We start from the raw sequence: 21,640 nt of genomic DNA on the forward strand, positions 1-21,640 counted from the left end.
TGTGCAGGAGAAACAAAATTAGAATGGTGATATTTGAACGGAACGAGATAGCCCTTGAAATCGGCCATGCGGTCCTTAGTCAAATAAATATAGAACACTCTGCGAGGGTTTTTACTAATGCATATAATACCAAAACAATTTTTATACTAAACAATATTCAATAGTATTCCAACACCAGTTTTGGGAAGCAGTCATCTCCTTTTTGGAATTTATTGGACTTTGTGTAGCTCTGCAAACATTGTACAATTTTTTTGTAGAAGAGAATTTTTGGAATACTTTTGAATATCGTTTAGTGTAAAAATTGTTTTGGTATTACATGCGTTAGTAAAAACCCTCACAGAATGTTCTATATTTATTTGCCTATTCATACCTGTGAGTTCTCTATCTTGACGTGCGGTCCTTAGTGGCGTGACACTCTATGTCTGAAGACCTCCACAGTCAATTGCATGGTTGTTCTCATCTCCAAGCCAGAAGCAGGACCAGTGCTGGAGTGTCCCATGTGACGCCTTGGAAAAGTTCCAAGCCTCGATCCAGCGAGAGAGATCTAAGAGGGGAAATGGGCTGTAGCTCTGAAAAAGCTGTAGAGTTGGAGGAGAAAGACCTGCATCTACAATGCAGGTGTGATAGATCTCTAAGGCAACTCATCTGACCACCCCCCCCCCCAGGGCATGCTTGCCAAGGAAATTCCCCAGCGCAACCAAACTGCAGCAAAGAGGAAGTCCCTGCCATTAGTTATGGTTGTGGCTACTAGTTTAGGTAAGAGTGGTAAAGCTGCAGTACTGCAGTCAGAGCCCTCTGCTCATGACCTGAGTTCGATCCCAGTGGAAGCTGGTTCAGGTAGCTGGCTCCAGGTTGACTCAGCCTTTCATCCTTCCAAGGTCGGTACAATGAGTCCCCAGCTTGCTGGGGGGAAAGCATAGATGACTGGGGAAGGCAATGGCAAACCACCCCGTAAAAAGTCTCCCGTGAAAACGTTGCGAAAGCAACGTCACCCCAGAGTCAAAAAACGACTGGTGCTTCCCTTTACCTTTACTAGTTTAGGCAGCTTGACAAACTCATGGAGAGTCCTCCTTACTTATCTCACAAGAAAATCAGAAAGGGCACTTTTGGACCAGAAGAGAATCCAACAGATTCTGTTTGTTTTTGTGGGAAGGCATTTCGGAAAAATCTGTAAGCGACTGCCTTCTTCTCTTTTTGGTAGTCTCCAGCATTGGGTGTCTCTGTTACTCAGCAGTAAAGTGTCTCTGAACATGCAAGTTCCTGTGGCAAAAAGCCTGTCTCTGCTATTCCTGTTTTCACCTTGGATGGATTTCGGCTCTTTCTGTTTCTTATCTGCTGCCACCGCTCTGCGCTCTTCTTTAAACGGCACCAAAAACACAATATCCAGTGTATTATTATGAAGTCCCCATTTAAGGACAAACTACTTCCAAGCTTAGCCCTGGTACAGAAGTCATAGGTGAGATAGGTTAAAAAGATGCTACGAACTGGTTTCTCTTAACAGCATATTTTGCTGTAGTGCTATAGCGATTGCTATTTTTAACTAACAGTGGGTTACGCTATAGTGCTGAAAGCCCTTTAAAGGTCCTGCAGCGGTGCAGCAAGGGGGACGATGCAGGTGAAATGGCAGCTGCAAGGGGCTGAGAGAAGAAAGCGTGCGGAGGAGAGCGCATGAGCGCAGAACCTTGTGTTTGCAGCAGCAGTGTAAGGAACACAGAGAAACCTCACCCTGGGAAATGGGCTGTGTCATATCAGGATACTTGAATACGTCTTGTCACCCGTGTTACCTCTAAACTGAGTTAGCTCACAGATTTTTAGCCTCTAGCTCACACATTTTTGTCTTAGCTCAGGAAGGATGACCCCAGAGCATAATAATGTATGCAGTATTTCACAACTTTAATGCCAGTAGCTCACAAAGTAGAATTTTTGCTCACAAGGCTCTGCAGCTTAGAGGGAACATTGCTTGTCACTATTCCTGTCCACTGCTATCTTATAACAGTAATGCCCTTTCTCTGTTGAATTCGCTGGACTTCAAAATCCCGTTCTCTTCTGTCTTAGCCAACACAGTCTCTGAACTGTCATTCTTCAGTGCTCAACTCGTAAACTTACCATCTCCGTTTCCCAAAAGGGATTTCCCTCTGTATCTGAGTCCCATGGTGCAGAGTATTAAAGCTGCAGTACTGCAGTCCTAAGCTCTGCTCACGACCTGAGTTCGATCCCCGGCGGTAGCTGGGTTTTCAGGTAGCCGGCTTGAGGTTGACTCAGCCTTCCATCCTTCTGAGGTCGGTAAAATGAGTACTCAGCTTTTTGGGGGGAAAGCGTAGGTGACTGGGGAAGGCAATGGCAAACCACCCCGTAAAAAGTCTGCCGTGAAAACGTTGTGAAAGCAACGTCACCCCAGAGTCGGAAACGACAGTGCTTGCCAGTTTGGTGTAGTGGTGAAGTGTGCAGACTCTTATCTGGGAGAACCTGGTTTGATTCCCCACTCCTCTACTTGCAGCCGCTGGAATGGCCATAGCTCTTGTAGGAGTTGTCCTTCCGTAGGGTCTGCAAAACTGAATGGCTCTGGCTCGCATATAACATCTAAAGATGAGAGAGGGCTGCCGATCCACTGGATCTGACTGCTGGCCGCTGGCTGACCCACTTGGATTTGACTACCGCCTCCCAGCGATTGTAACATCGCCTCTAAGGATTGCTGACAGTCACTGTGAAAAGCTGATAATATTTCTGGGGAACTGGCTTGTTTTACTCTCATGTGTAGCACCAGTGTCTTTTTTTTTTTTAAAAAAAATTTTTTTAATGGTTTTAATGTTGCACTTGTTTTTTAGTTGCCATTTGGCCTGTTAGTCGCCCTGAGTCTGCTTGCAGGAAGGGTGGGATACAAAGATGATGATGGTAGTAGTAGTTTATAATCTGATGCATGCCAATAAAGGAAATGTGATGTGTACGATGTATAGTAGCAGCAGCAGCACTAGTAGTACAGTAAACCTCTAGACAGAGCCGGGTTAACAACTAGGCACTGGCCTATGGGACTCCACACCTGTGCTGGCTTCCCCTCCCCACCCCACCCACCCCCGGTTTTCCCTCTGCTTGCCGCCCTCCCAGCCTGCATGTGCAGCCAGCAACTGAGCTGCTCTTTGCCTGACTTGCCTGGTGCGGCTGCTGCTGGCATCATTGCCAAGTTTACCTCTTTCTGCCTCTCCCCTGCAGCTTTGTCAAAGGGGCTTTTGAGAAGGTGCCTGCAGGCTGCAGCGGGGGCCGGGCCATGGGTGGTGGGGCGAGTGCTCAGACTCTGAGATTATTTGCGAGCCCCCCCCCCCCGCCAAGATTTTGACTGCCTAGGGGCCACCAATCCGGCACTGCCTCTAGACCAAGAATGTGAACTCCTATAGGAGCAGAGACAAAAATAAAATAACGGGGCAGTGGAAATGATGCTGAGTTTATATTCCACAGATCTCCCTGAAGAAGCTTAATGTGAGACGTGTAGGGGTTATTAATCTTTTGGAATGAGATCTTCTTTCTACCGCACCATTATTGTGTTTTTCTTTGCTCCAGTTAGTGAGACCTTTATTTTCTTCTCGTTGAACTCCTGTAGGAGACCCCCTAAGTCAGAAATATTAACAAAAACCAGGGCTCTTTTTGTAGCAGGAGCTCCTTTGCATATTAGGCCACACCTCCTTGATGTAACCAATCCTCCAAGAGCTTACGGTAGGTCCTGTGAGAAGAGCTCTGTAAGCTGTTGGAGGATTGGCTACATCAAGGAGGTGTGACCTAATAGGCAAAGGAGCTTCTGCTACAAAAAGAGCCCTGACAAAACCTTCCCTGAGTAGGGCTAGCTGAAGAATTTTTGGTGCCCCAGGTGAATAATGAGTTGGGAACATCGTCCCCCTTATCCCACCACATTCAATACAGGGGGAAATTAGAATGAATTTTGCTGGGCCTGACAGGAAGAACCTGTCTATTAATATGGTTTTGTGCAAGGTGATTTGCTTGTCTGCTGAAATTATCTTGGAATGAGCAATTAAGTGCCAGAGTAGAAAAAATGAAGGTTCTGAAATCCCACTAACTGTTGCATTAGAATGATTAGTTCAGACTGCAATTGAGTCATCTGGTATAAACGTCGCAATAATGAACATGTGTGGGTAATAATTCTGTTGACCTAGTTTCTGGGTCTTTCGGCCTTGCGTAGCTCACAATACAATGTCTGGTTTTTCTTCTTTGTTTAAAAACATTCCTAGATTACAAAGCTGAAGATAGATCGGAATCCCTTTGCTAAAGGGTTTAGAGACCCCGGAAGGAACAGGTACGTGAGCTTTCTCACTTGTTTATTACAAATAAAAATCTTGTCCCCATAATTATTTTACGGTTCAGTTATTTGGATGAAAGTTATCTTTGACAATATCAATCAACCACTAGCCCAATTCTTAAGGAAAATATTGAATATCCCCTGCTGTGTCAAACATTGTATTACAAGCAGAATCTGGACAGATATCCTTGGAAGCAAGAACGTGGCCTTTTGCCTTCAAACTGAGGTTAAAATAGCTCTTTGCTGAAGATGGCCAACCTGGATAAAAACCCTGAGTGGGAAACTGATGAAAGTTAGAAAGCTGATCATTGACATTTTTGAGATGGGTGAGTCCTCAAAATAGACCATAGTAGTTTGAACCTGAGATCCCACAGAGTTTGCCCATCCCCCCCCCCTTTTTGGTCTTTCTTACCCAAAATCTTTACCCCCCCTAATATGTACTATCTTACCATCCCATGTTATTACAGAGGTTTTTTGGTTTGCGAGACTGAACATTGTACCTACAATGGTTTTGCAAGCGAGATTTTTTAATAGGCCCAACACCGATAAAATCTGCCCTTGTGGCCTTAAAAGGATTGATTCGTGCTCTGCTAGAATGCAATTTTTTTAGGTTATGAGGGATTACTATACGAAGCCTTTATTCAACCTACTGTACCCCCATACTCCTGAAACCCTGGCTGTTTTATTCAGTGATAAGGATACTAAAATCACTCCGGCAATGGCAAAATTTGTCTCAGTCCTTTTAGCTCTTGCATTAAAAAAATGGAATACATGTCTTCTGCTGCTCGAGACTGGTGAATCGGTGAGCTTCTAAGGATACAAAAAAGGAAAGAGGCTGTGCAGTATGTTCATGTATACTGTCCCAGTGCTCAAGGGTGGAATTTTAGCAGGAGCTCCTTTGTATATTAGGCCACACACCCCTGATGTAGCCAATCCTCCAAGAGCTTACAAAAAAGAGTCTTGTAAGCTCATGAATGTTTGGCTACATTGGGAGGGTGTGGCCTAATATGCAAAGGAGCTCCTGCTAGAATTCCACCCCTGCCAGTGCTAATGGTAAAAGTGGAAGGGTAGGCATTAGGGAGATATTGCAAGGAAATAGTGTAAGAATGTTAATATTTGAAGCATGTTTGTATTTTGAGCGTCCTTTATAAAGTTGATATCTTCAGAACCAGTATCTGGTTTTATACAAAGTAATAAAAAAGTAGCTTGAGACACTTAAAATAAAAGTTTGATTTCTCTTTAGCCAAGTAAGCAAATCAAAATGGAAAAGGAAGTAGTTAAGGATTAAAACGTAGAGCCAAAGGAAAGGGACTGAAAGGAAAGAGTATGGTTAGAGCAGAAAGGAACCGGGACCTCCAGTACCAGGACCTGGCCTGACAAAGTGACATTTATGTCAGATCCAGCCCTCATAACAAATGGCTTCGACATCTCCGGCTTAGACCTTGAATACAACTTTGTGGGTCTTAAGGGTGCCGCTGGATTCAAACTTTTTTCATGCCCAAGTAAAGCGGAGGATGTCAGCATGATTATTTTGTGGTGATGGATTATTTCAGAAAGCTTTTTTAACACTGTGGCTGTGTTGATCTGCACGGCAGAAATCGAGATTCAAGACCGGAAATGCCTTAGAGATCAAGAAGAATTTTGGGGTACAAGCTTTTGAGAGTCAAAGTTCCCTTCATCAGACACAGTAGAGTAGGAATGGAGATCAGAGTCCTTTTAATATAGTCAGAAGGCGGGAAGGGGGCCTTAAGGAATGCTGGTAAAGGATGCAAAGCTATGATGTATATTGTCATCCGCTTGATTAGAGCAGAAGGGAATCTTATGTCCATATGAAAAAAAGCAGGCCTCTGCTAAGGTCTCGGCAAGGGACAGTTTCCCCACTCTAATCACACACAGTTCTGCTCTCTTAGTTTGCAAATCAGTGGGAATCAATTTTTGAAAAACACTTGTGCATGAAACAGATACAAGAGGAAAACATCTTGCATGCGTTGTGTTGGTCAGGGAAGCAGAAAAGCATGGAATGATGGTGTCTAATATTTGTGGCCAATGTATGATAAGAGTGTCCAAAGACTACAAGAGAGAGAAAAAAAAAATTCTCTGTTTTTTTCTTTGTGCCTTGCTCTCCCCGCAACTGGAATCTTGTGTTGGTGTATGCTGCAGAGAATTCTGGCCAAGAAATGGTCAGATGCCAAGTTCACTGACTAGTACTTCAAATAAAATTATGAAAGGCATAGTTTCTTCTCTCGGGTTTTATACAAAGTAATAAAAAGTAACTGAGGAACTTAAATAAAAGTATGATTCCTCTTTAGCTGAGAAAGCAAATTGAAGTGGAAAAGGGAATAGTTAGAGATTTAAAGGTAGAGCCAAAGGGAAGAGGCCAAAAGGAAAGAGTGTGGTTAGAGAAGAAAAGAGCAGAAACAAAAGGAAAAGGGGAACCAGGCTATACTCTTTTGCTGAGAGATGGCACAAATCTGTCCCTGAGCACAGATCAGGGCTTTAGACAATCTGGGTTAATGGTCATTTGCCCTGTTCTTCAAATACCAGTAGAACCAGCTCTTTGAATTATGCCCAGAAACAAACTGGCAGGCCACGCAGGCCCTAGAATCATGGTCTGGTTCGAATGTTGCCAATTGCAATAATGTCCTACCTGTGGTATCAGATGGATTTGAGTCCTGTGTCCTATCTAAGAAATACAGAGCAATACAGGCAGTAGATTTGCCCCAGTCCCATATTCTTACTATCTCCACAAAGTGGTCAAAATAAATAGACATCAGACCAACTGTGCAGATTTTCACAGAAATATACACCCGGATCGCATAGGATATTTTTGTTGTCGCACGTCTTTGTGGGTGGAATTGCTAACACAGCTTTACTCCGCCCTTTCTCTAAGCAGTTCGAGGTGGCATACATTATTCTATTGCCCCAGTTTTGTCCTCACAACAATATGAGGTAGGTTAGGAAGGGCCGTGGCTCAGTGGCAGGGCATCTGCGGGCATACAGAAGGTCCCAGAGCTGATCCTGGCATCTCCAGTTAAACAGTTATCAGGCAGTAGGTGATGGGAAGGGCCTCTGTTGGAGATGTTGAAGAGCTGCTGCCAGTCTGAGAAGACAATAGTGACCTAGACGGACCAAGGATTTGCTTTACTATAAGGCAGTTCAAGCATGTGTGAGGGTCTTGGACAGGGTCAGCTTGCGAGCTTGGCGGCCGAATGGGGATTCAAGAGTCCTTGTCTGACACCCCAGTGGCACCTTTAAGACCCACAAAGTTTAACTCGGGTATCTGAAGAAGTGTGCATGCACACAAACGCTTATGCCCAGAATTAAACTTTGTGGGCCTTAAAGGCGTCACTAGACTCAAATATTGTAGCAGTGTTGTCTGCTTGGACTGGCAGTAGCTCTCCAGGGTCTCGAGCAGAGGTGTTTGTTTCTCACCTACCTGATCCTTTTCACTGGAGAAGTCAGGGATTGAACTTGGGATCTTCTACTTGGCGAGCAGATGCTTTACCACTCAGCCCCAGCCCCGCCACCAGTTCCTGGGGATCTGGCCACTCTGCTCATGTGGGATGTACAGGGCTTTTCTTAATAGCAGGAACTGATTTGCATAACAGGCCACACCTCCCTGATGTAGCCAGTCCTCCTGAAGCTTACAGTAGAGCCTGTACTAAGAGCCCTGTAAGCTCTTGGAGGACTGGCTACATCAGGGAGGTGTGGCCTAATATGCAAAGGAGTTCCTGCTACAAAAAAAGCCCATAGCATATTTAACATCTGAACCAGCTTGCAAACCATGCTTTCCGCACACTAATTGAACTAACGCTCACATTCTAGAGGAGTATTGGATGGACTGCTGGAATCGTATCCGTGGAGGCCATCGCTGACTCTGGACTTCAAATCGTTTGGGGGAGAAACTCAAGGTGAGTGTTAATTCCTCGGTGCATTTGACGATGGTTACTGGACACTGTGCAATAATCTTGTGCTTTTGTGGCAGCTTCAACTCAGTGACTGCTTTGGAATCAATACGTTGAGCGAGGACCTAGCGTTAATTTTCAGCAGGGCTTTTTTGGTAGCAGGAACTCCTTTGCATACTAGGCCCCACACCCCTGATGTAGCCAATCCTCCTGGAGCTTACAGTAGGCCCTGTGCTAAGAGCCCTGGAAGCCCTTGGAGGATTGGCTACATCAGGGGGCGTGGCCTAATATGTAAAGGAGCTCCTTGCTACAAAAACCCCCTGATTTTCAGGGGAAATTCTAGCCTGCAATAAGCGCTGGTTTGATTTTTCACCTGCTAGGCTAGAAAGTTAAAATTTTTTAAAGGTTACTTCCGCCCCCCCCCCTTTTTTCCCCCATCAGCAAATCATTTACTTTGAGATGCTATTAATGTTTAGTATTTTCCAGACCTTCAGCTATGGTTTTTTCATCTCCTCTGACCAATTTAAGCTTGTCTGATAGTTCTCAAGGTATGGTATCCTGGTTATCTCTTCCTTTTCTGCCATTTTGGGATTGCAGTTGGACTGCAGTTGAAAAAAGAAAGGTAACCAACCACCTCCCACTATCCAGTGCTTCATCCTCAATCTATAGCACAAACTCCTCCACATACAGTTGCTTTTAAAGGGACATTTTGGGGGCTCCTATCAAAAGCCCCATTTTGTGTGAAGTTTGGCTTGGAGAGACAGGCATATATTTGAGTCCATCGCAAGAGCTCATGATGTATTCAAGAGCTGATCCATACTCCCTTCTAAGCTGTGGAGTCTAGTGAGCAAAAATTCTACTCTGTGAGCTACTGGCATTAAAGTTGTCAGCTACTGCATAGATTAGTTTCCTTAGGGGACTATTTTTCCACTGAGCTAAGGCAAAAATGTGTGAGCTGGAGGCTAAAAAACTGAGCCTTCTCATGCTCACTCAGCTTAGAGGGGACAACAACCTCACTTATGAGCATATGAAGCTGCCTTATACTGAATCAGACCCTTGGTCCATCAAAATCAGTATTGTCTACTCAGATTGGCAGCCGCTCTCCAGGGTCTCAAGCTGAGGTTTTTCATGCCTACTTGCCTGGACCCTTTTTAGTTGGAGATGCCGGGGATTGAACCTGGGACCTTCTGTTTACCAAGCAGATGCTCTACCACTAAGCTATCATCCCTCCCCAAGCTTAGTCTCGTGCTGCCTGATCCTTTGCACCGCTGAATGCAGATCAACATCTTCTGGTGATCCCCAGCCCAAAACACGTCCAACTAACCTCAACTAGGGCCAGGGCATTTTGGGCCCTGACTCCAACCTGGTGGAATGAGCTTCCCCTAGAGTAGAGGCAGGCCCCAGGGCTGGGGGTGCCTGCACCCCTAGGCCGAACGTGTAACCTCTGTCCCCTATTGATATTTTCGCACGTGCACCCCAATGACATCATAATGACGTCACTGCCATGCACGCCCCCGGACTTTGCCAAGCTGGGAGCCGGTGGGGGGGGGACAGGAGAGGGGGTAGCGGCAGGCAGGGGATGGCAGTGGATGCGGGGAAGTGAATGGTGGCGGGTGAGCGGCCGTGGGGAGGCAAACGGTGGTGGCGGGGAGGCGGCTGGCGGGCAGCTGCGGGGAGGGAATGGCAGTGGGCGCGGGGAGAGGGGGCAACTCATGGTGCCCCTAGGCCAAGTGGCACTCGAGGTGGCTACCTACTTGGCCCACTTTCACGCGCTGGTCCTGACTAGAGGTCAGGGCCCTGCGGGACCTTTTGCAGTTCCACAGGGCCTGTAAGACGGAGGTCTTGCGCCAGGCCTTTATATTAGGTAGTTGGCGTCATCTTTCCCTCTATTCATCAGGCCCTTCCTGTCACTCTCTTCTGCAATTGAACTTGATGTGGACTCAGCCCCTCAAGAGTTGCTGATAAGTTACGCTTCACTGGATTGTACATACGAAGTATTTTTTTGGCCGCCATCTTGGTAGATTAGATTGCGGTTTTAAATGTGGATCGTTTTAATCTTGTTTATATGTCTTTTTGCTATCAGCAGGGCTTTTCTGTAGAAAAAGCCTAGCAGGAACTCATTTATACTAGGCCAAACCCCCTGACCAATGTTCCCTCTATGCTGTGGGGACTTGTGAGTGAAAATTCCACTTTGTGAGCTACTGGCATGAAAGTTGTGAGCTACTGCATCAATTAGTGTGCTCTGGGACCATTAATCTTGAGCTGGAGGCTAAAAAATGGTAAGTTAGCTCACACTAACACTGTCCCTGACCCCAAGCCAGCCGGAACTGCATTCCTGTGCGTTCCTGCTCAAAAAAAGCCCCGATTATTATGACAATGGTGTACCCCACCCTGAGCCCATTTGCGGGAAGGGCAGGCTAAATATTGAATAAATCAAATGAAATCAGTAGGACTGCTGAGGATTTCAGCTTTGGCCATAATATTAACTCTATGGGTGGTGATTTCGGTCTATTGCATTTAAAAAAAAAATTGCCCTTTCTCCCAGGATCTCAGAGTGACATTCAGGGTTTTCTCTCACATTCCCTGTTTTATCCTGTGAGGTAGACTAGGCTGAGAGTGAATCATTGTCTCAACTTCATGGTCGAGTCAAGAATCTGAACCCAGGACTCCCCAGTCCTTGAGTGATGCTCTAACCGTGGCATCACACTGGACCTCGACTGAGTGCCATCCCGTTGGTTCTTCTTATGAGAAGGGTAACCACCCCAATTAAACTCTGAGCTGGAACACCATAATAGCTGCTGACTTTTGACACCGACTGCAAAGAGAGAGAGAACCTATTTTGATGATTATTAAGGTGGGTTTTTTCCCATCCTCGCAGTCAAGAGGGAGTTGAGCCTGCAGGCAGCCGGCCCCTCCGTGTCCTGGATCTTTGTGTGTTCCTGGCCTTCCTGATTAATCAAAGGAGGAATTTAATTCTGCTTTGAAAGCTCTCGCTCATTAATCTATCAATTAAATTGCTTGAAGCCGGCCAGCTGGATACAGACCAAGGTTTATATTTGGAGGGCGTTGGTTGCACATGCCTGATTGGAAGCAGGAAGGGTTCCGCTTTCAACTCTTTCCAAGGAGGGCAGAAATGGCAGAACGGATATTTTTCTAACACTGTAAAACAGGCACTCCGGGGAGGCGAAAGGAATTAATCCCACCACTCAAAGAGCCACGCTGCTGCACGAAAATGGTACTCCTCTTCGTCTTTATGGACTCCCAGGGTACTTCCTGCCACATTGCGTTGAAGGCACCACGGTTCCAATTAACCAAAGAGTTTTCATATTATTGGGGGCCAAACATGGCAATTTCACCTCAGCCCCCTTTTAATACTAAGCAGGTCTTGCCAGGCTAGCTATCGTTTCAGCCACAAGAACAATCCAGCCTCAAATTTGCAGGACCTTTGCAGGTATAATAGTTCCAATTTAAATGGGCTGAAATGAGCAGACTTAGACCAAAATAACTCTGTTTTGGATTCCAATGTCAGATACATGACAGGTATAGAAAACTGGGGCAGGGCATATCATCTTTTAAAAGAGAGAGAAAGAGGGTGTTTTTACATTCAGTTTGATCCAGAGTTTTAGAGTCTTCAAGTTGCCTGCCACTGTTCTGCTTTAACAATTTTCCTTTTACATTTAAGCATTTCAATTTGGAGGGGGGGGCGTGTCTCTGATCAGAGGGCAGCCGGAATACCAGTGCTTAGTTAAATGTATACAATTGCTTGGAAATCCTGTCAACACTGCAAGAACCATATGAATTTAAATTACAAGATGAGGCAAGCAATGCTATGGAAAAAGTTCAAGTGCTGACAGTTCTCATGCAAATTACTGCACCTTGTGGGTGGCTTTTGGAGGAGTCTTTTAAAACACATGAAAACGTCTACAATACAAGTTTGAAATGCCTGTAGAGAAAGGACCAGATCAAAACTAGTGTGGAGAAAAACGTTGCAGCAGCAGCACCAGAACTCATCTCACCGAAACAAATGTAGACGCTTAGGGCAGCAATGATGCAAAACAGTTGTGAGGATGTTAGGTAATGTAAAAGGTGAGTTTTCAATGCAGCGATAGAGAGTCGCAAACTGCCAGTGTAAAAACACCCAGAGAGAGAGAGAGAAAGAGAGAGGATGCATCCCATATGTTTAATGGGATGATAAGAGACTTCCCAGGAATTTCTCCTGCTTTCTGCCTGGTACTCTAGTGCCAAACCAGATGTTCCAAACCAGATGTTCCATTGGAAACAAACGCATGGCTGGGTTTATGTGAATGCCGTACTCTTGCAGATCCCTGCGGCCACACACGCGAGAGCTGAGGATCCATTGTGGGCTCTGCACAGAACCACTTTTAGGAGGTGGGGATCAGAGTATCTAGGCCCTCAAAGGGATTCAGCGGCACCAGGACTTTTGTTTATTTCAAACACCATTTTGGGGTGGGGGTGGGGGAGTGGAAGAATGTCTCTCAATAGGAAGCACAGCCATTGAAATAAGATACCCAGCACTGAGGGCAGGTGCTGTGGATTCATGAAAATCAGATTTTGGCTTACAAAGTCACAGACCCATATCGGCAGGGCAATCCTATTGATTTGTTGTAGGGTTGCCAATCCCCAGGTGGGGGCAGGGGATCCCCCGGTTTGGAGGCCCTCCCCCCACTTCAGGGTCGTCAGAAAGCAGGGGGAGGGGAGGGAAATGTCTGCTGGGAACTCTGTTATTCCCTATGGAGATTTATTCCCATAGAAAATCATGGGGAATTGATCCGCGGGTATCTGGGGCTCTGGGGGGGCTGTTTTCTGAGGTAGAGGCACCAAATTTTCAGTACAGCATCTAGTGCCTCTCCCCAAAATATCCTCCAAGTTTCAAAACGATTGAACCAGGGGGTCCAATTCTATGTGCCCCAAAAGAAGGTGCCCCTATCCTTCATTATTTCCTATGGAAGGAAGGCATTGAAAAGGTGTGCCGTCCCTTTAAATGTGAGGGCCAGCTGGCACAGCTCTGTCTCTTTCCCCTACCTGAGATTCGGGCGGAGGATGGAGGTGGTTCAGCCTCATTCCCGGGCTGCCTCCTCTGCAGGAAAGGCAGCCTGAGAGCAAGGATGAGGCCCTGCGCCAGCTCTGTCCCCTGCCCAAGACTCCGGCAGAGAAAAGAGGCGGCTCGGCAATTTGCATGGAGGGCTCTTCTTGAGGGGTGATCTGGCTCCGCTCAGCCTTCCCATATGGTGGGAAGGTTGAGCTGGGGGGCGGGCATTTGCATAGAGGGCTCCCCGAGATAGGGTTGCCAAGTCCAATTCAAGAAATATCTGGGGACTTTGGGGTTGGAGCCAGGAGACTTTGGGGGCGGAGCCAGGAGCAAGTTTGTGACAAGCACAATTGAACTCCAAGGGAGTTCTGGCCATCACATTTCAAGGGACTGAACGCCTTTTTAAATGCCTTCCTTCCATAGGAAATAATGAAGGATAGGGGCACCTTCTTTTGGGGGCACATAGAATTCGACCCCAATCCTTTTGAAACTTGGAGGGTATTTTGGGGAGAGGCATCAGATGCTACGCTGCAAATTTGGGGCCTCTACCTCAAAAAATAGCCCCCTCAGAGCCCCAGATACCTGCAGATCCATTCTCCATTATTTCCTATGGGAATACATCTCCATAGGGTATAACAAAATTCCCAGCAGATATTTCCCTCCCCTCCTCCCACTTTCTGATGACCCTGAAGCGGGGGGAGGGCCTGCAAACCGGGGGATCCCCTGCCCCCACCTGGGGATTGGCAACCCTACCCCGAGAGGAGCCCTCCCTGCTAATGGGGTCTGATTTGGTCTGGCGCTGGGAGCCCTCCCCCACTGGAGGGTGGGCGGCGGAGCCTGCCTGGGGCAGCAAAACCCCCAGCGCCAGCTCTGCACCTGGAAGTCTAGCAGACAAGGCCAGCCCTAGGCAAGGCTAACTTCTGGTGCCCTCCTCCACACTGATAACGTCACTGAGTCACATGGGGGTGCCCAATTTAGAGCCCCCAGAAGGCCGGCGCCCTGGGCAATCGCCTAGTTTGCTTGGTGGCAGGGCTGGCCCTCCTAGCAGATGGATAAAGGCAGAACCTTCCATGCCCAGAGTCCACTTCATTAGATGCAGGAAGCAATTCTTCAGCAGGTTCCGCATGTGTACACAAGGATAGGTGTGTGTGTTTGGGGCAGGGAGAAACAGCAACCACTGGAGTTTAAAAGGCCACGAAATGCAAAAGGAACAGGTCTGTGATGCAGAATGCAACAGTAGATCAGGAGAAGATAAAGCCTGAAAGGATTAGGTGAGGGAGAAGAAAGGCAGAGGTCCCTCTGACGCTGCTGTAACAAAGTGGAAAGCTGTTCTGCAGGCGTTCAGCTCCCACTGGGGCCAAACCGATCTTCTTTTGATGAGGCTCTTGCTGGGAGGCTTTCCAGCAGCCCTAATGAATTGCTGAGATGGGTGGAGAAGTCGCCAGCGACTTTTTCTAATTTAAATTCAATTGCAAAGCACGTGTTGAATTTCTTCTTTAAAACGCGGGCGGTTACAAATAAGGTGCGAGCGCGGAATGCTGCATTCTGCTGGTTAGCATTAACATTCTTCAGCAACATCCCAAGACTTTTTTTGTTTGCTTGTTTTTTTTTTAAAAAGAAGGCCTTCCAGAGGGAAAATGGAAGTGCTTTAAAACCCATCTTCGTTCGGCCAGTGTTGCAACCGAGCTCTCTTAAGGACATGGGCGATACCCCCTCCTTTGCATATGAGGCCACACACCCTTGATGTAGCCAATCCTCCTGGAGCTTATAGTAGGCCCTATAAGAAGAGCCCTGTAAGCTCTTGGAGGATTGGCTGCAGTGGGGGTGGGGGTGGCCTCATATGCAAAGGAGTTCCTGCTACAAAAAAAGCCCTGTCCCCGAGTGGACAGGTTGAGATCTATTGCTTGGCGGCATTTGTGACCCACAGCCAATCTCTGTGCTGCTATTTTCCATGCGCCTTCCTACTCTAGCAGTAAAATGGATGTTGAGCTGAAGCAAACGCAGCATGGACAGTGCGGTCCCTGTGACCAGGGCCTGGGGAGGGGTTTAATGCCATATAGCCCCTCCCCTGAAGCTGCCACTTCAACCTGGGGAACTGATCTGCATGGTCTGTATATGAGAAGTAATTCTGAGAGATCTCCAGGCTCCACATGGAGGCTGAAGTTCTGGAGAGAACCATGTAAAAATATAACAACGCTACTACAAACAATTATTCAACACCAGTTATTGATCATATGAAGTTCTATTGAATATCGCTTCCAAAATCAATTGATTCAACAAAATTACAATCATTCAGTGGTTAAGAAAACATATTGTAACAGCATATCGGTGATACACACATGCAATTTGCAATTAAGAATACAAAGGCGGATATTGTAGCATTAAAAAGGATATTATAGCATTGGAAAAAGTGCAGAAAAGGGCTACTTGAATGATTACAGGTTTGGAACACTTTCCCTGTGAAGAAAGGTTAAAACGCTTGGGGCTCTTTAGCTTGGAGAAACGTCGACTGCGGGGTGACATGATAGAGGGTTACAAGATTACGCATGGGATGGAGAAGGTAGAGAAAGAAGTACTTTTCTCCCTTTCTCACAATACAAGAACTCGTGGGCATTCGATGAAATTGCTGAGCAGTCAGGTTAGAATGGATAAAAGGAGGTACTTCTTCACCCAAAGAGTGATTAGCATGTGGAATTCACTGCCACAGGAGGTGGTGGCGGCTACAGGCATAGCCAGCTTTAAGAGGGGGTTAGATAAAAATATGGAGCAGAGGTCCATCAGTGGCTATTAGCCACAGTGTGTATATATATGTGTGTGTATATATATATATAAATTTTTTGCCACTGTGTGATACAGAGTGTTGGACTGGATGGGCCGCTGGCCTGAACCAACATGGCTTCTCTTATGTTCAAATGTAAACAATGTTACAACAATTCCATGACACACAAAAAGTCTACAATAAAAGAGACAATGCTCTATAACAGGGGTGGCCAGACTTCCTGAACAGAAGAGCCACACAGGATAAACGTCAGATGTCTGAGAGCCACAAGACATGAATGTCAGATGTAGGTAGGAAGGAAGGAAGGAAATAGATGGTGAAGGGAGGAGGGAGGGAGAGGTAGAAAGAAAGCAAGTTTAACTTTAAAGGCATTCTCCAAGCCACTGGCTGCCTTTGCTTGGAGAAGCAATTTAAAGAGACAAATGCCTTCTCCAAGCTGGTCGACAGGGCTGTGGGATCTTCGAGAGCCACACAATATGTGTGAAAGAGCCACATGTGGCTCCCGAGCCACAGTTTGCCCACCGCTGCTCTATAATGATGATTCGGGAAGGTGCTGATAAATTTCTTCAAAAACGAAAGTGACACGCTTCCAGCATCCCGCACGTTTTGGCGGCAGCAACCTTCATCCAACAGGCTTATTTCTATTGTCTGGAACCAATGCTCAAATCAGTGCTACGCTTATATCTGCTAATCAATTTCCTAAGCGGCATTAGAGGTCCACCTGGAGGCTGGTAACCGTTGGTGAAGTGGTGTCTCTCGTTTGGTGAGAAGGGCATCACTCTTGGGCACAGCCAGCGGCCGTGAATCCCATCAGTTAAACAGTATGTCCTCGTCCACTGTGATCTCCAGATCAATTTCATGGAATGACCTAACAGTCCGCATTATGCACTAGCATTTATTTATTCATTTTTGGCTTCAGGTTCTCGAGGCGAGAGATATTCAGAGTTGGCTTGCCTCTGCATAGCGACCCTGGTCTTTCTTGGTAGTCTCCCATCCAAACCAGGGCTGGCCTTGCTTGGCTTCTGGGATCTCCGAGACCATGCTAGTCTGAGCCCAGGAGAGACGCAAAGGAAGAAAACCTCCGTCCATGCTCTTGGGTTTGCTAATGCACGTTTGCTTGCTTCGCTCTAGGTGCAAGTCCTGGCTCTTCCCCTGTGACTCCCTCCGTCGGAACCCCTTCTCCTCTCGGCTCCCTCCTGTCGTCCCCCGCCTGTTCTGCTCCCGCATTCCACTTGTCTGCAAGCAACGTCGGGATGTCCTGCCCGGAATCTTACCTCCACCATCTCGGCCTCCCCCTCTGCTACAGGCTCTGCCCGACCGGCCTTTTAAGGCAGCCATCGCTGATGTTCCCCGGCCATGACAAACTGGGCCACGCGGCCAGCCCTCCCCTCCTGCCCCATTTCATGGTGGACGTGCCCTCCCTGTCTTCCCTCAGCATCCGGAACGTGAAAAGCGGCAAAGCTGAAGACTCGAATGGACCCGGCCTGCCAGGCCCTGCTTCTGCCAGTCACGTGTTCTACGGTTTGCACGCGTCCGGAAACATTTTCCCCTCCGGTCCCATTACCCGGGAAGCGCTGAATTGTGCTCTGCACCCCCCGTACGGTTTCTACGGCTATAACTTGGCAGTGCCTTCCAGGCTGATGAATGCGGCTGGCCATTTCAAAGCCGGCAATGGCCTCCCGTCCCCTCTCCGAGAGGGCAGATGTGGCCATCCCCACTGGCCGGCAGCAATCAACCACTGCCTCTGAGGGGAACATCTTGACAGCACGCAGCTGGTCCTTTCCTGCACTGACTCTTTCAGACTCTTCACCAAAGACTGATGGGTTGGCCCTTGAGCACTTCGGGACCCGCTGGAGGCATCCGTAGGTCATCAAGACAAGATACTGATGGCCAGGGGTGGAATTCTAGCAGGAGCTCCTTTGCATATTAGGCCACACACCCCCTGGTGCAGCCAATCCTATAAGAGCTTACAAAAAAGAGCCTTGGAAGCTCTCGGAGGATTGGCTGCATCAGGGGTGCGTGGCCTAACGTGCAAAGGAGCTCCTGCTAGAATGCCACCCCTGCTGATGACGACGAAGCGTTCTAAGCAGAGACAGCCCTTTGGGCTGCAGCTGACTGAGGCTGATTGGGATGTTAAAACCGACCTTGTGGGCCCTGTGATGCTGGCAGCATGGGAGCTCCCCTGAATTTGGGCCCCTGCGGCAATGCCGGTGGGCGGGAGTTCACCCAATGGCCGAGCCTGCACCCCTTGTTGTTACCATTGTTGTTACCATTGTTGTAGCCTGGAACAGGGTCAGCCCTAGGCTATCTGGCACCATAGGCAAGGCTGACTTCTGGAGCCCTCCTTTCCCCTGTGCTGATCACCAATTTTCAAGCACAGATGAATTGTGGGGAAAATATGAATCCAATTTAGTGCCCCCCAAAGGCTGGCGCCCTAGACGACTACCTATTTTGCCTAGAGGCAGGGCCAGCCCGGGCTTGGCTCTAAGCCAAGTGGACCCTTTTTGGACCAGCTTGTTCTTGGTCGTTGGTGCCCCACATAGCTGTCGGTGCCCCATTGGGAACTTTCCTAATAAGTTAAAGGGCCTCTCTGTCCCTGGCAACTGCTAATGTCTTTTGGGTTTTTTTAGGGTCTTGGCAAAACGTCTACCTGCCCTCTTTCATATTTGCACTTTGCAGCAAAACGTTAGCAGCGCAAGGTTACTGCCGTGTAAAGTGATCGGATTGTTTTCATGAGACTCTGTCATTTTCTGTCTTTACTCCAAAACTTATTTGGAGAATATCTCTGCATAGCCACATTGATCTTCTCTGTCTTTTAAAGGAGCAATACATCAACCTTTGTCGCTTCCTACCCCTGCCTCTACCTATTGTCCTCTGAGTAAAGCACTAAAGTATATTTCCCCATGCTTGCTCTCTTTCCCACCCCAATTGATTGTTATGTACTGACTGCAAATACCACGGTCTTGTAGGCCTAGTTTTCACTGAATTGGTACACCTACATATGGACTGTTTGACTTCAGATGGGGGCTCACCTAATGCTCCCCTGTGCTTAAAAACAACCCATGCATATGGAAAATTAAGGCGCCAGGGAGAAGGCTAGAACCATTCCTCCCTGAAATGCTAGCTTTCTAGCTGCAAGGGAAGATTTTGCTTCGAGAGCCAGTCTTGTGAGCCCTCCACTGGCAGTGAAACATCCCGAGCACCCTAACTGCTATGTGACCAAACAATAGAACAGGTAGCATCCATGAGAGTCCTGGGAGATTTCCCTCTTCATGGGCACTGACCAGATTCAGACCAGTTTCTGGCACCAAAGTTACCATTCTACAGTTTCTGGCACCAAAGTTACCATTTTTCTACACAAAAGCCCTATGTGAAACAATGGTGATGTCAGGGGTTTGGCCTAATATGCAAATGAGTCCCTACTGATCATGTATGATGGCTTGAGGCTGTTGGAAGCAGCGCTGCATCGCTTTAGAGAATTTATATACAAAGAAAGTTTAGCCAAAAACAGAGTAGACAAAATTTAAAAAGTAAAGGTAGTCCCCTGTGCAAGCACCAGTTGTTTCTGACTCTGGGGTGACGTTGCATCACAACGTTTTCATGGCACACGTTTTACGGGGTGGTTTGCCATTGCCTTCCCCAGTCATCTAGGCTTTACTCCCAGCAAGCTGTGGACTCATTTTATTGACCTCGAAAGGATGGAAGGCTGAGTCGACCTTAAGCCAGCTACCTGAACCCAGCTTCTGCCGGGATCAAACTCAGGTTGTGAGCAATGATCCTTCTAAGCTGTGGAGCCTTGTGAGCAAAAATTCTACATGAGCTCCTGGCATTAAAAGCTGTGAGCTACTGCATAAATTAGTTTGCTCAGGGGCCATTTTTCCTGAGCTACGACAAAAATGTGTGAGCCAGAGGCTAAAAAACTGTGAGCTAGCTCACTCTTAACTCAGCTTAGAGGAAACACTAGTCATGAGCAGAGGTTGGACTGCGGTACTGCAGCTTACCACTCCGCGGCACGGGGCTTTTAGACAAAATTACTGTGAGGGAATTCCGATTCCTACCTCCCAAAATTCATCCTGTTTCTTTGAGGAGCTCAGAGCTGTATTAGAGTCTCTCGGTTTCTCTTTCAAAAGCACCCAGAGTCAGCAGTCTAAACCAGTGTGTTATGTCTATGTGCATGTATGCATGCATGCCAAGCTCAAATGATTCAGATCGCCACATTTCCAAGGCAGGCCTTCTGCAAAATGTCCAATCCACTTGAATTTGCCACCAAAGGTATTAAGATTGCAATCCCGCCCAGGCTAACTTGGAAGTTGTATACCGACATGCTGGGAAGAAAAGTATCCTGTCCCTTTAACAGAAGCTTAATGGGATGTGATTTAGCTGGTGAAGCTATTGGCCTCCAAATCATTCGATTTACTGTGTGCAGTTCTGGTTGCTGCACCTCAAAAAGGATATTATAGCATTGGAGAAAGTCCAGAAAAGGGCAACTAGAATGATTAAAGGGCTGGAACACTTTCCCTATGAAGAAAGGTTGAAACGCTTGGGGCTCTTTAGCTTGGAGATACGTTGACTGTGGGGTGACATGATAGAGGTTTACAAGATAATGCATGGGATGGAGAAAGTAGAGAAAGAAGTACTTTTCTCCCTTTCTCACAATACAAGAACTCATGGGCATTCGATGAAATTGCTGAGCAGACAGGTTAAAATGGATAAAAGGAAGTACTTCTTCACCCAAAAGGTGATTACATGTGGAATTCACTGCCACAGGAGGTGGTGGAGGCTACAAGCATAGCCACCTTCAAGAAGGGGTTAGATAAAAATATGGAGCAGAGGTCCATCAGTGGCTATTAGCCACAGTGTGTGTGTGTGTGTGTGTGTATATATATAATTTCTTTTTTTGGCCACTGTGTGACACAGAGTGTTGGACTGGATGGGCCATTGGCCTGATCTAACATGGCTTCTCTTATGTTCTTATGTTCATGCTATGGCAAGTCTGAGCTGTCCTTTTCAACATGTTAAGCCTCTACTTAGAGGTGGGACCAGGGCTTTTTTTGTAGAAACAGCCTAGCAGGAACTCATCTGCATATTAGACCACACCCCCTGACATCACCATTGTTTCACACAGGGCTTTTTTGTAGAAAAGGCCCAGTGGGGACTCATTTGCATATTAGGGCACACCCCCTGGCCCCAAGCCAGCCAGAACTGCGTTCCTGTGCATTCCTGCTATAAAAAAAAAGCCCTGGATGGGACTATTTTTTTTCTCCAGGCCTGTTGGCAGCCCTTCCTTGGAGCAACCATTGCTGAATACAGTGGAGTTAACTTCTGAATAGGACTCCCTAGGAATGGGAAGTTTAGGGGTCTGATTTGTTCTTCCACGACTATAACAAAAGCATGATAACCAAACAGAGCACCTGTGCAAAGGAGTAAAACAAAATAGGAGTCAATAGCACCTTTAAGACCAACTTAGTTTTATTCAGAACGTAAGCTTTTGTGTGCTCCAAACACACTTGATCCGATGAGGAATCCGGCACAGTGAGCAGAGACACACATAGCTGGTAGGCAATGGCTCAGAATTCTGAGCCATTGCCTACCATCTATGTGTG

The 21,640-nt window shown here is 47.0% G+C and overlaps 1 protein-coding gene across 1 annotated transcript in view; it reads left to right on the forward strand.

Annotated features, from left to right (window-relative positions):
- Window positions 1–17,785, forward strand: part of TBX22 (T-box transcription factor 22) — a 33,703-nt gene extending 15,918 nt beyond the window's left edge. The window contains exons 5-7 of the mRNA XM_060249510.1: window positions 4,236–4,300; window positions 8,129–8,214; window positions 17,169–17,785. Of these exons, the coding sequence (XP_060105493.1) occupies window positions 4,236–4,300; window positions 8,129–8,214; window positions 17,169–17,785 (768 nt within the window). The remainder of the gene's footprint in view (window positions 1–4,235; window positions 4,301–8,128; window positions 8,215–17,168) is intronic.
- Window positions 17,786–21,640: the final 3,855 nt, after the last annotated feature.

Source organism: Heteronotia binoei, chromosome 11 (genome assembly GCF_032191835.1).
Source record: "Heteronotia binoei isolate CCM8104 ecotype False Entrance Well chromosome 11, APGP_CSIRO_Hbin_v1, whole genome shotgun sequence".
NCBI lineage: Eukaryota > Metazoa > Chordata > Lepidosauria > Squamata > Gekkonidae > Heteronotia > Heteronotia binoei.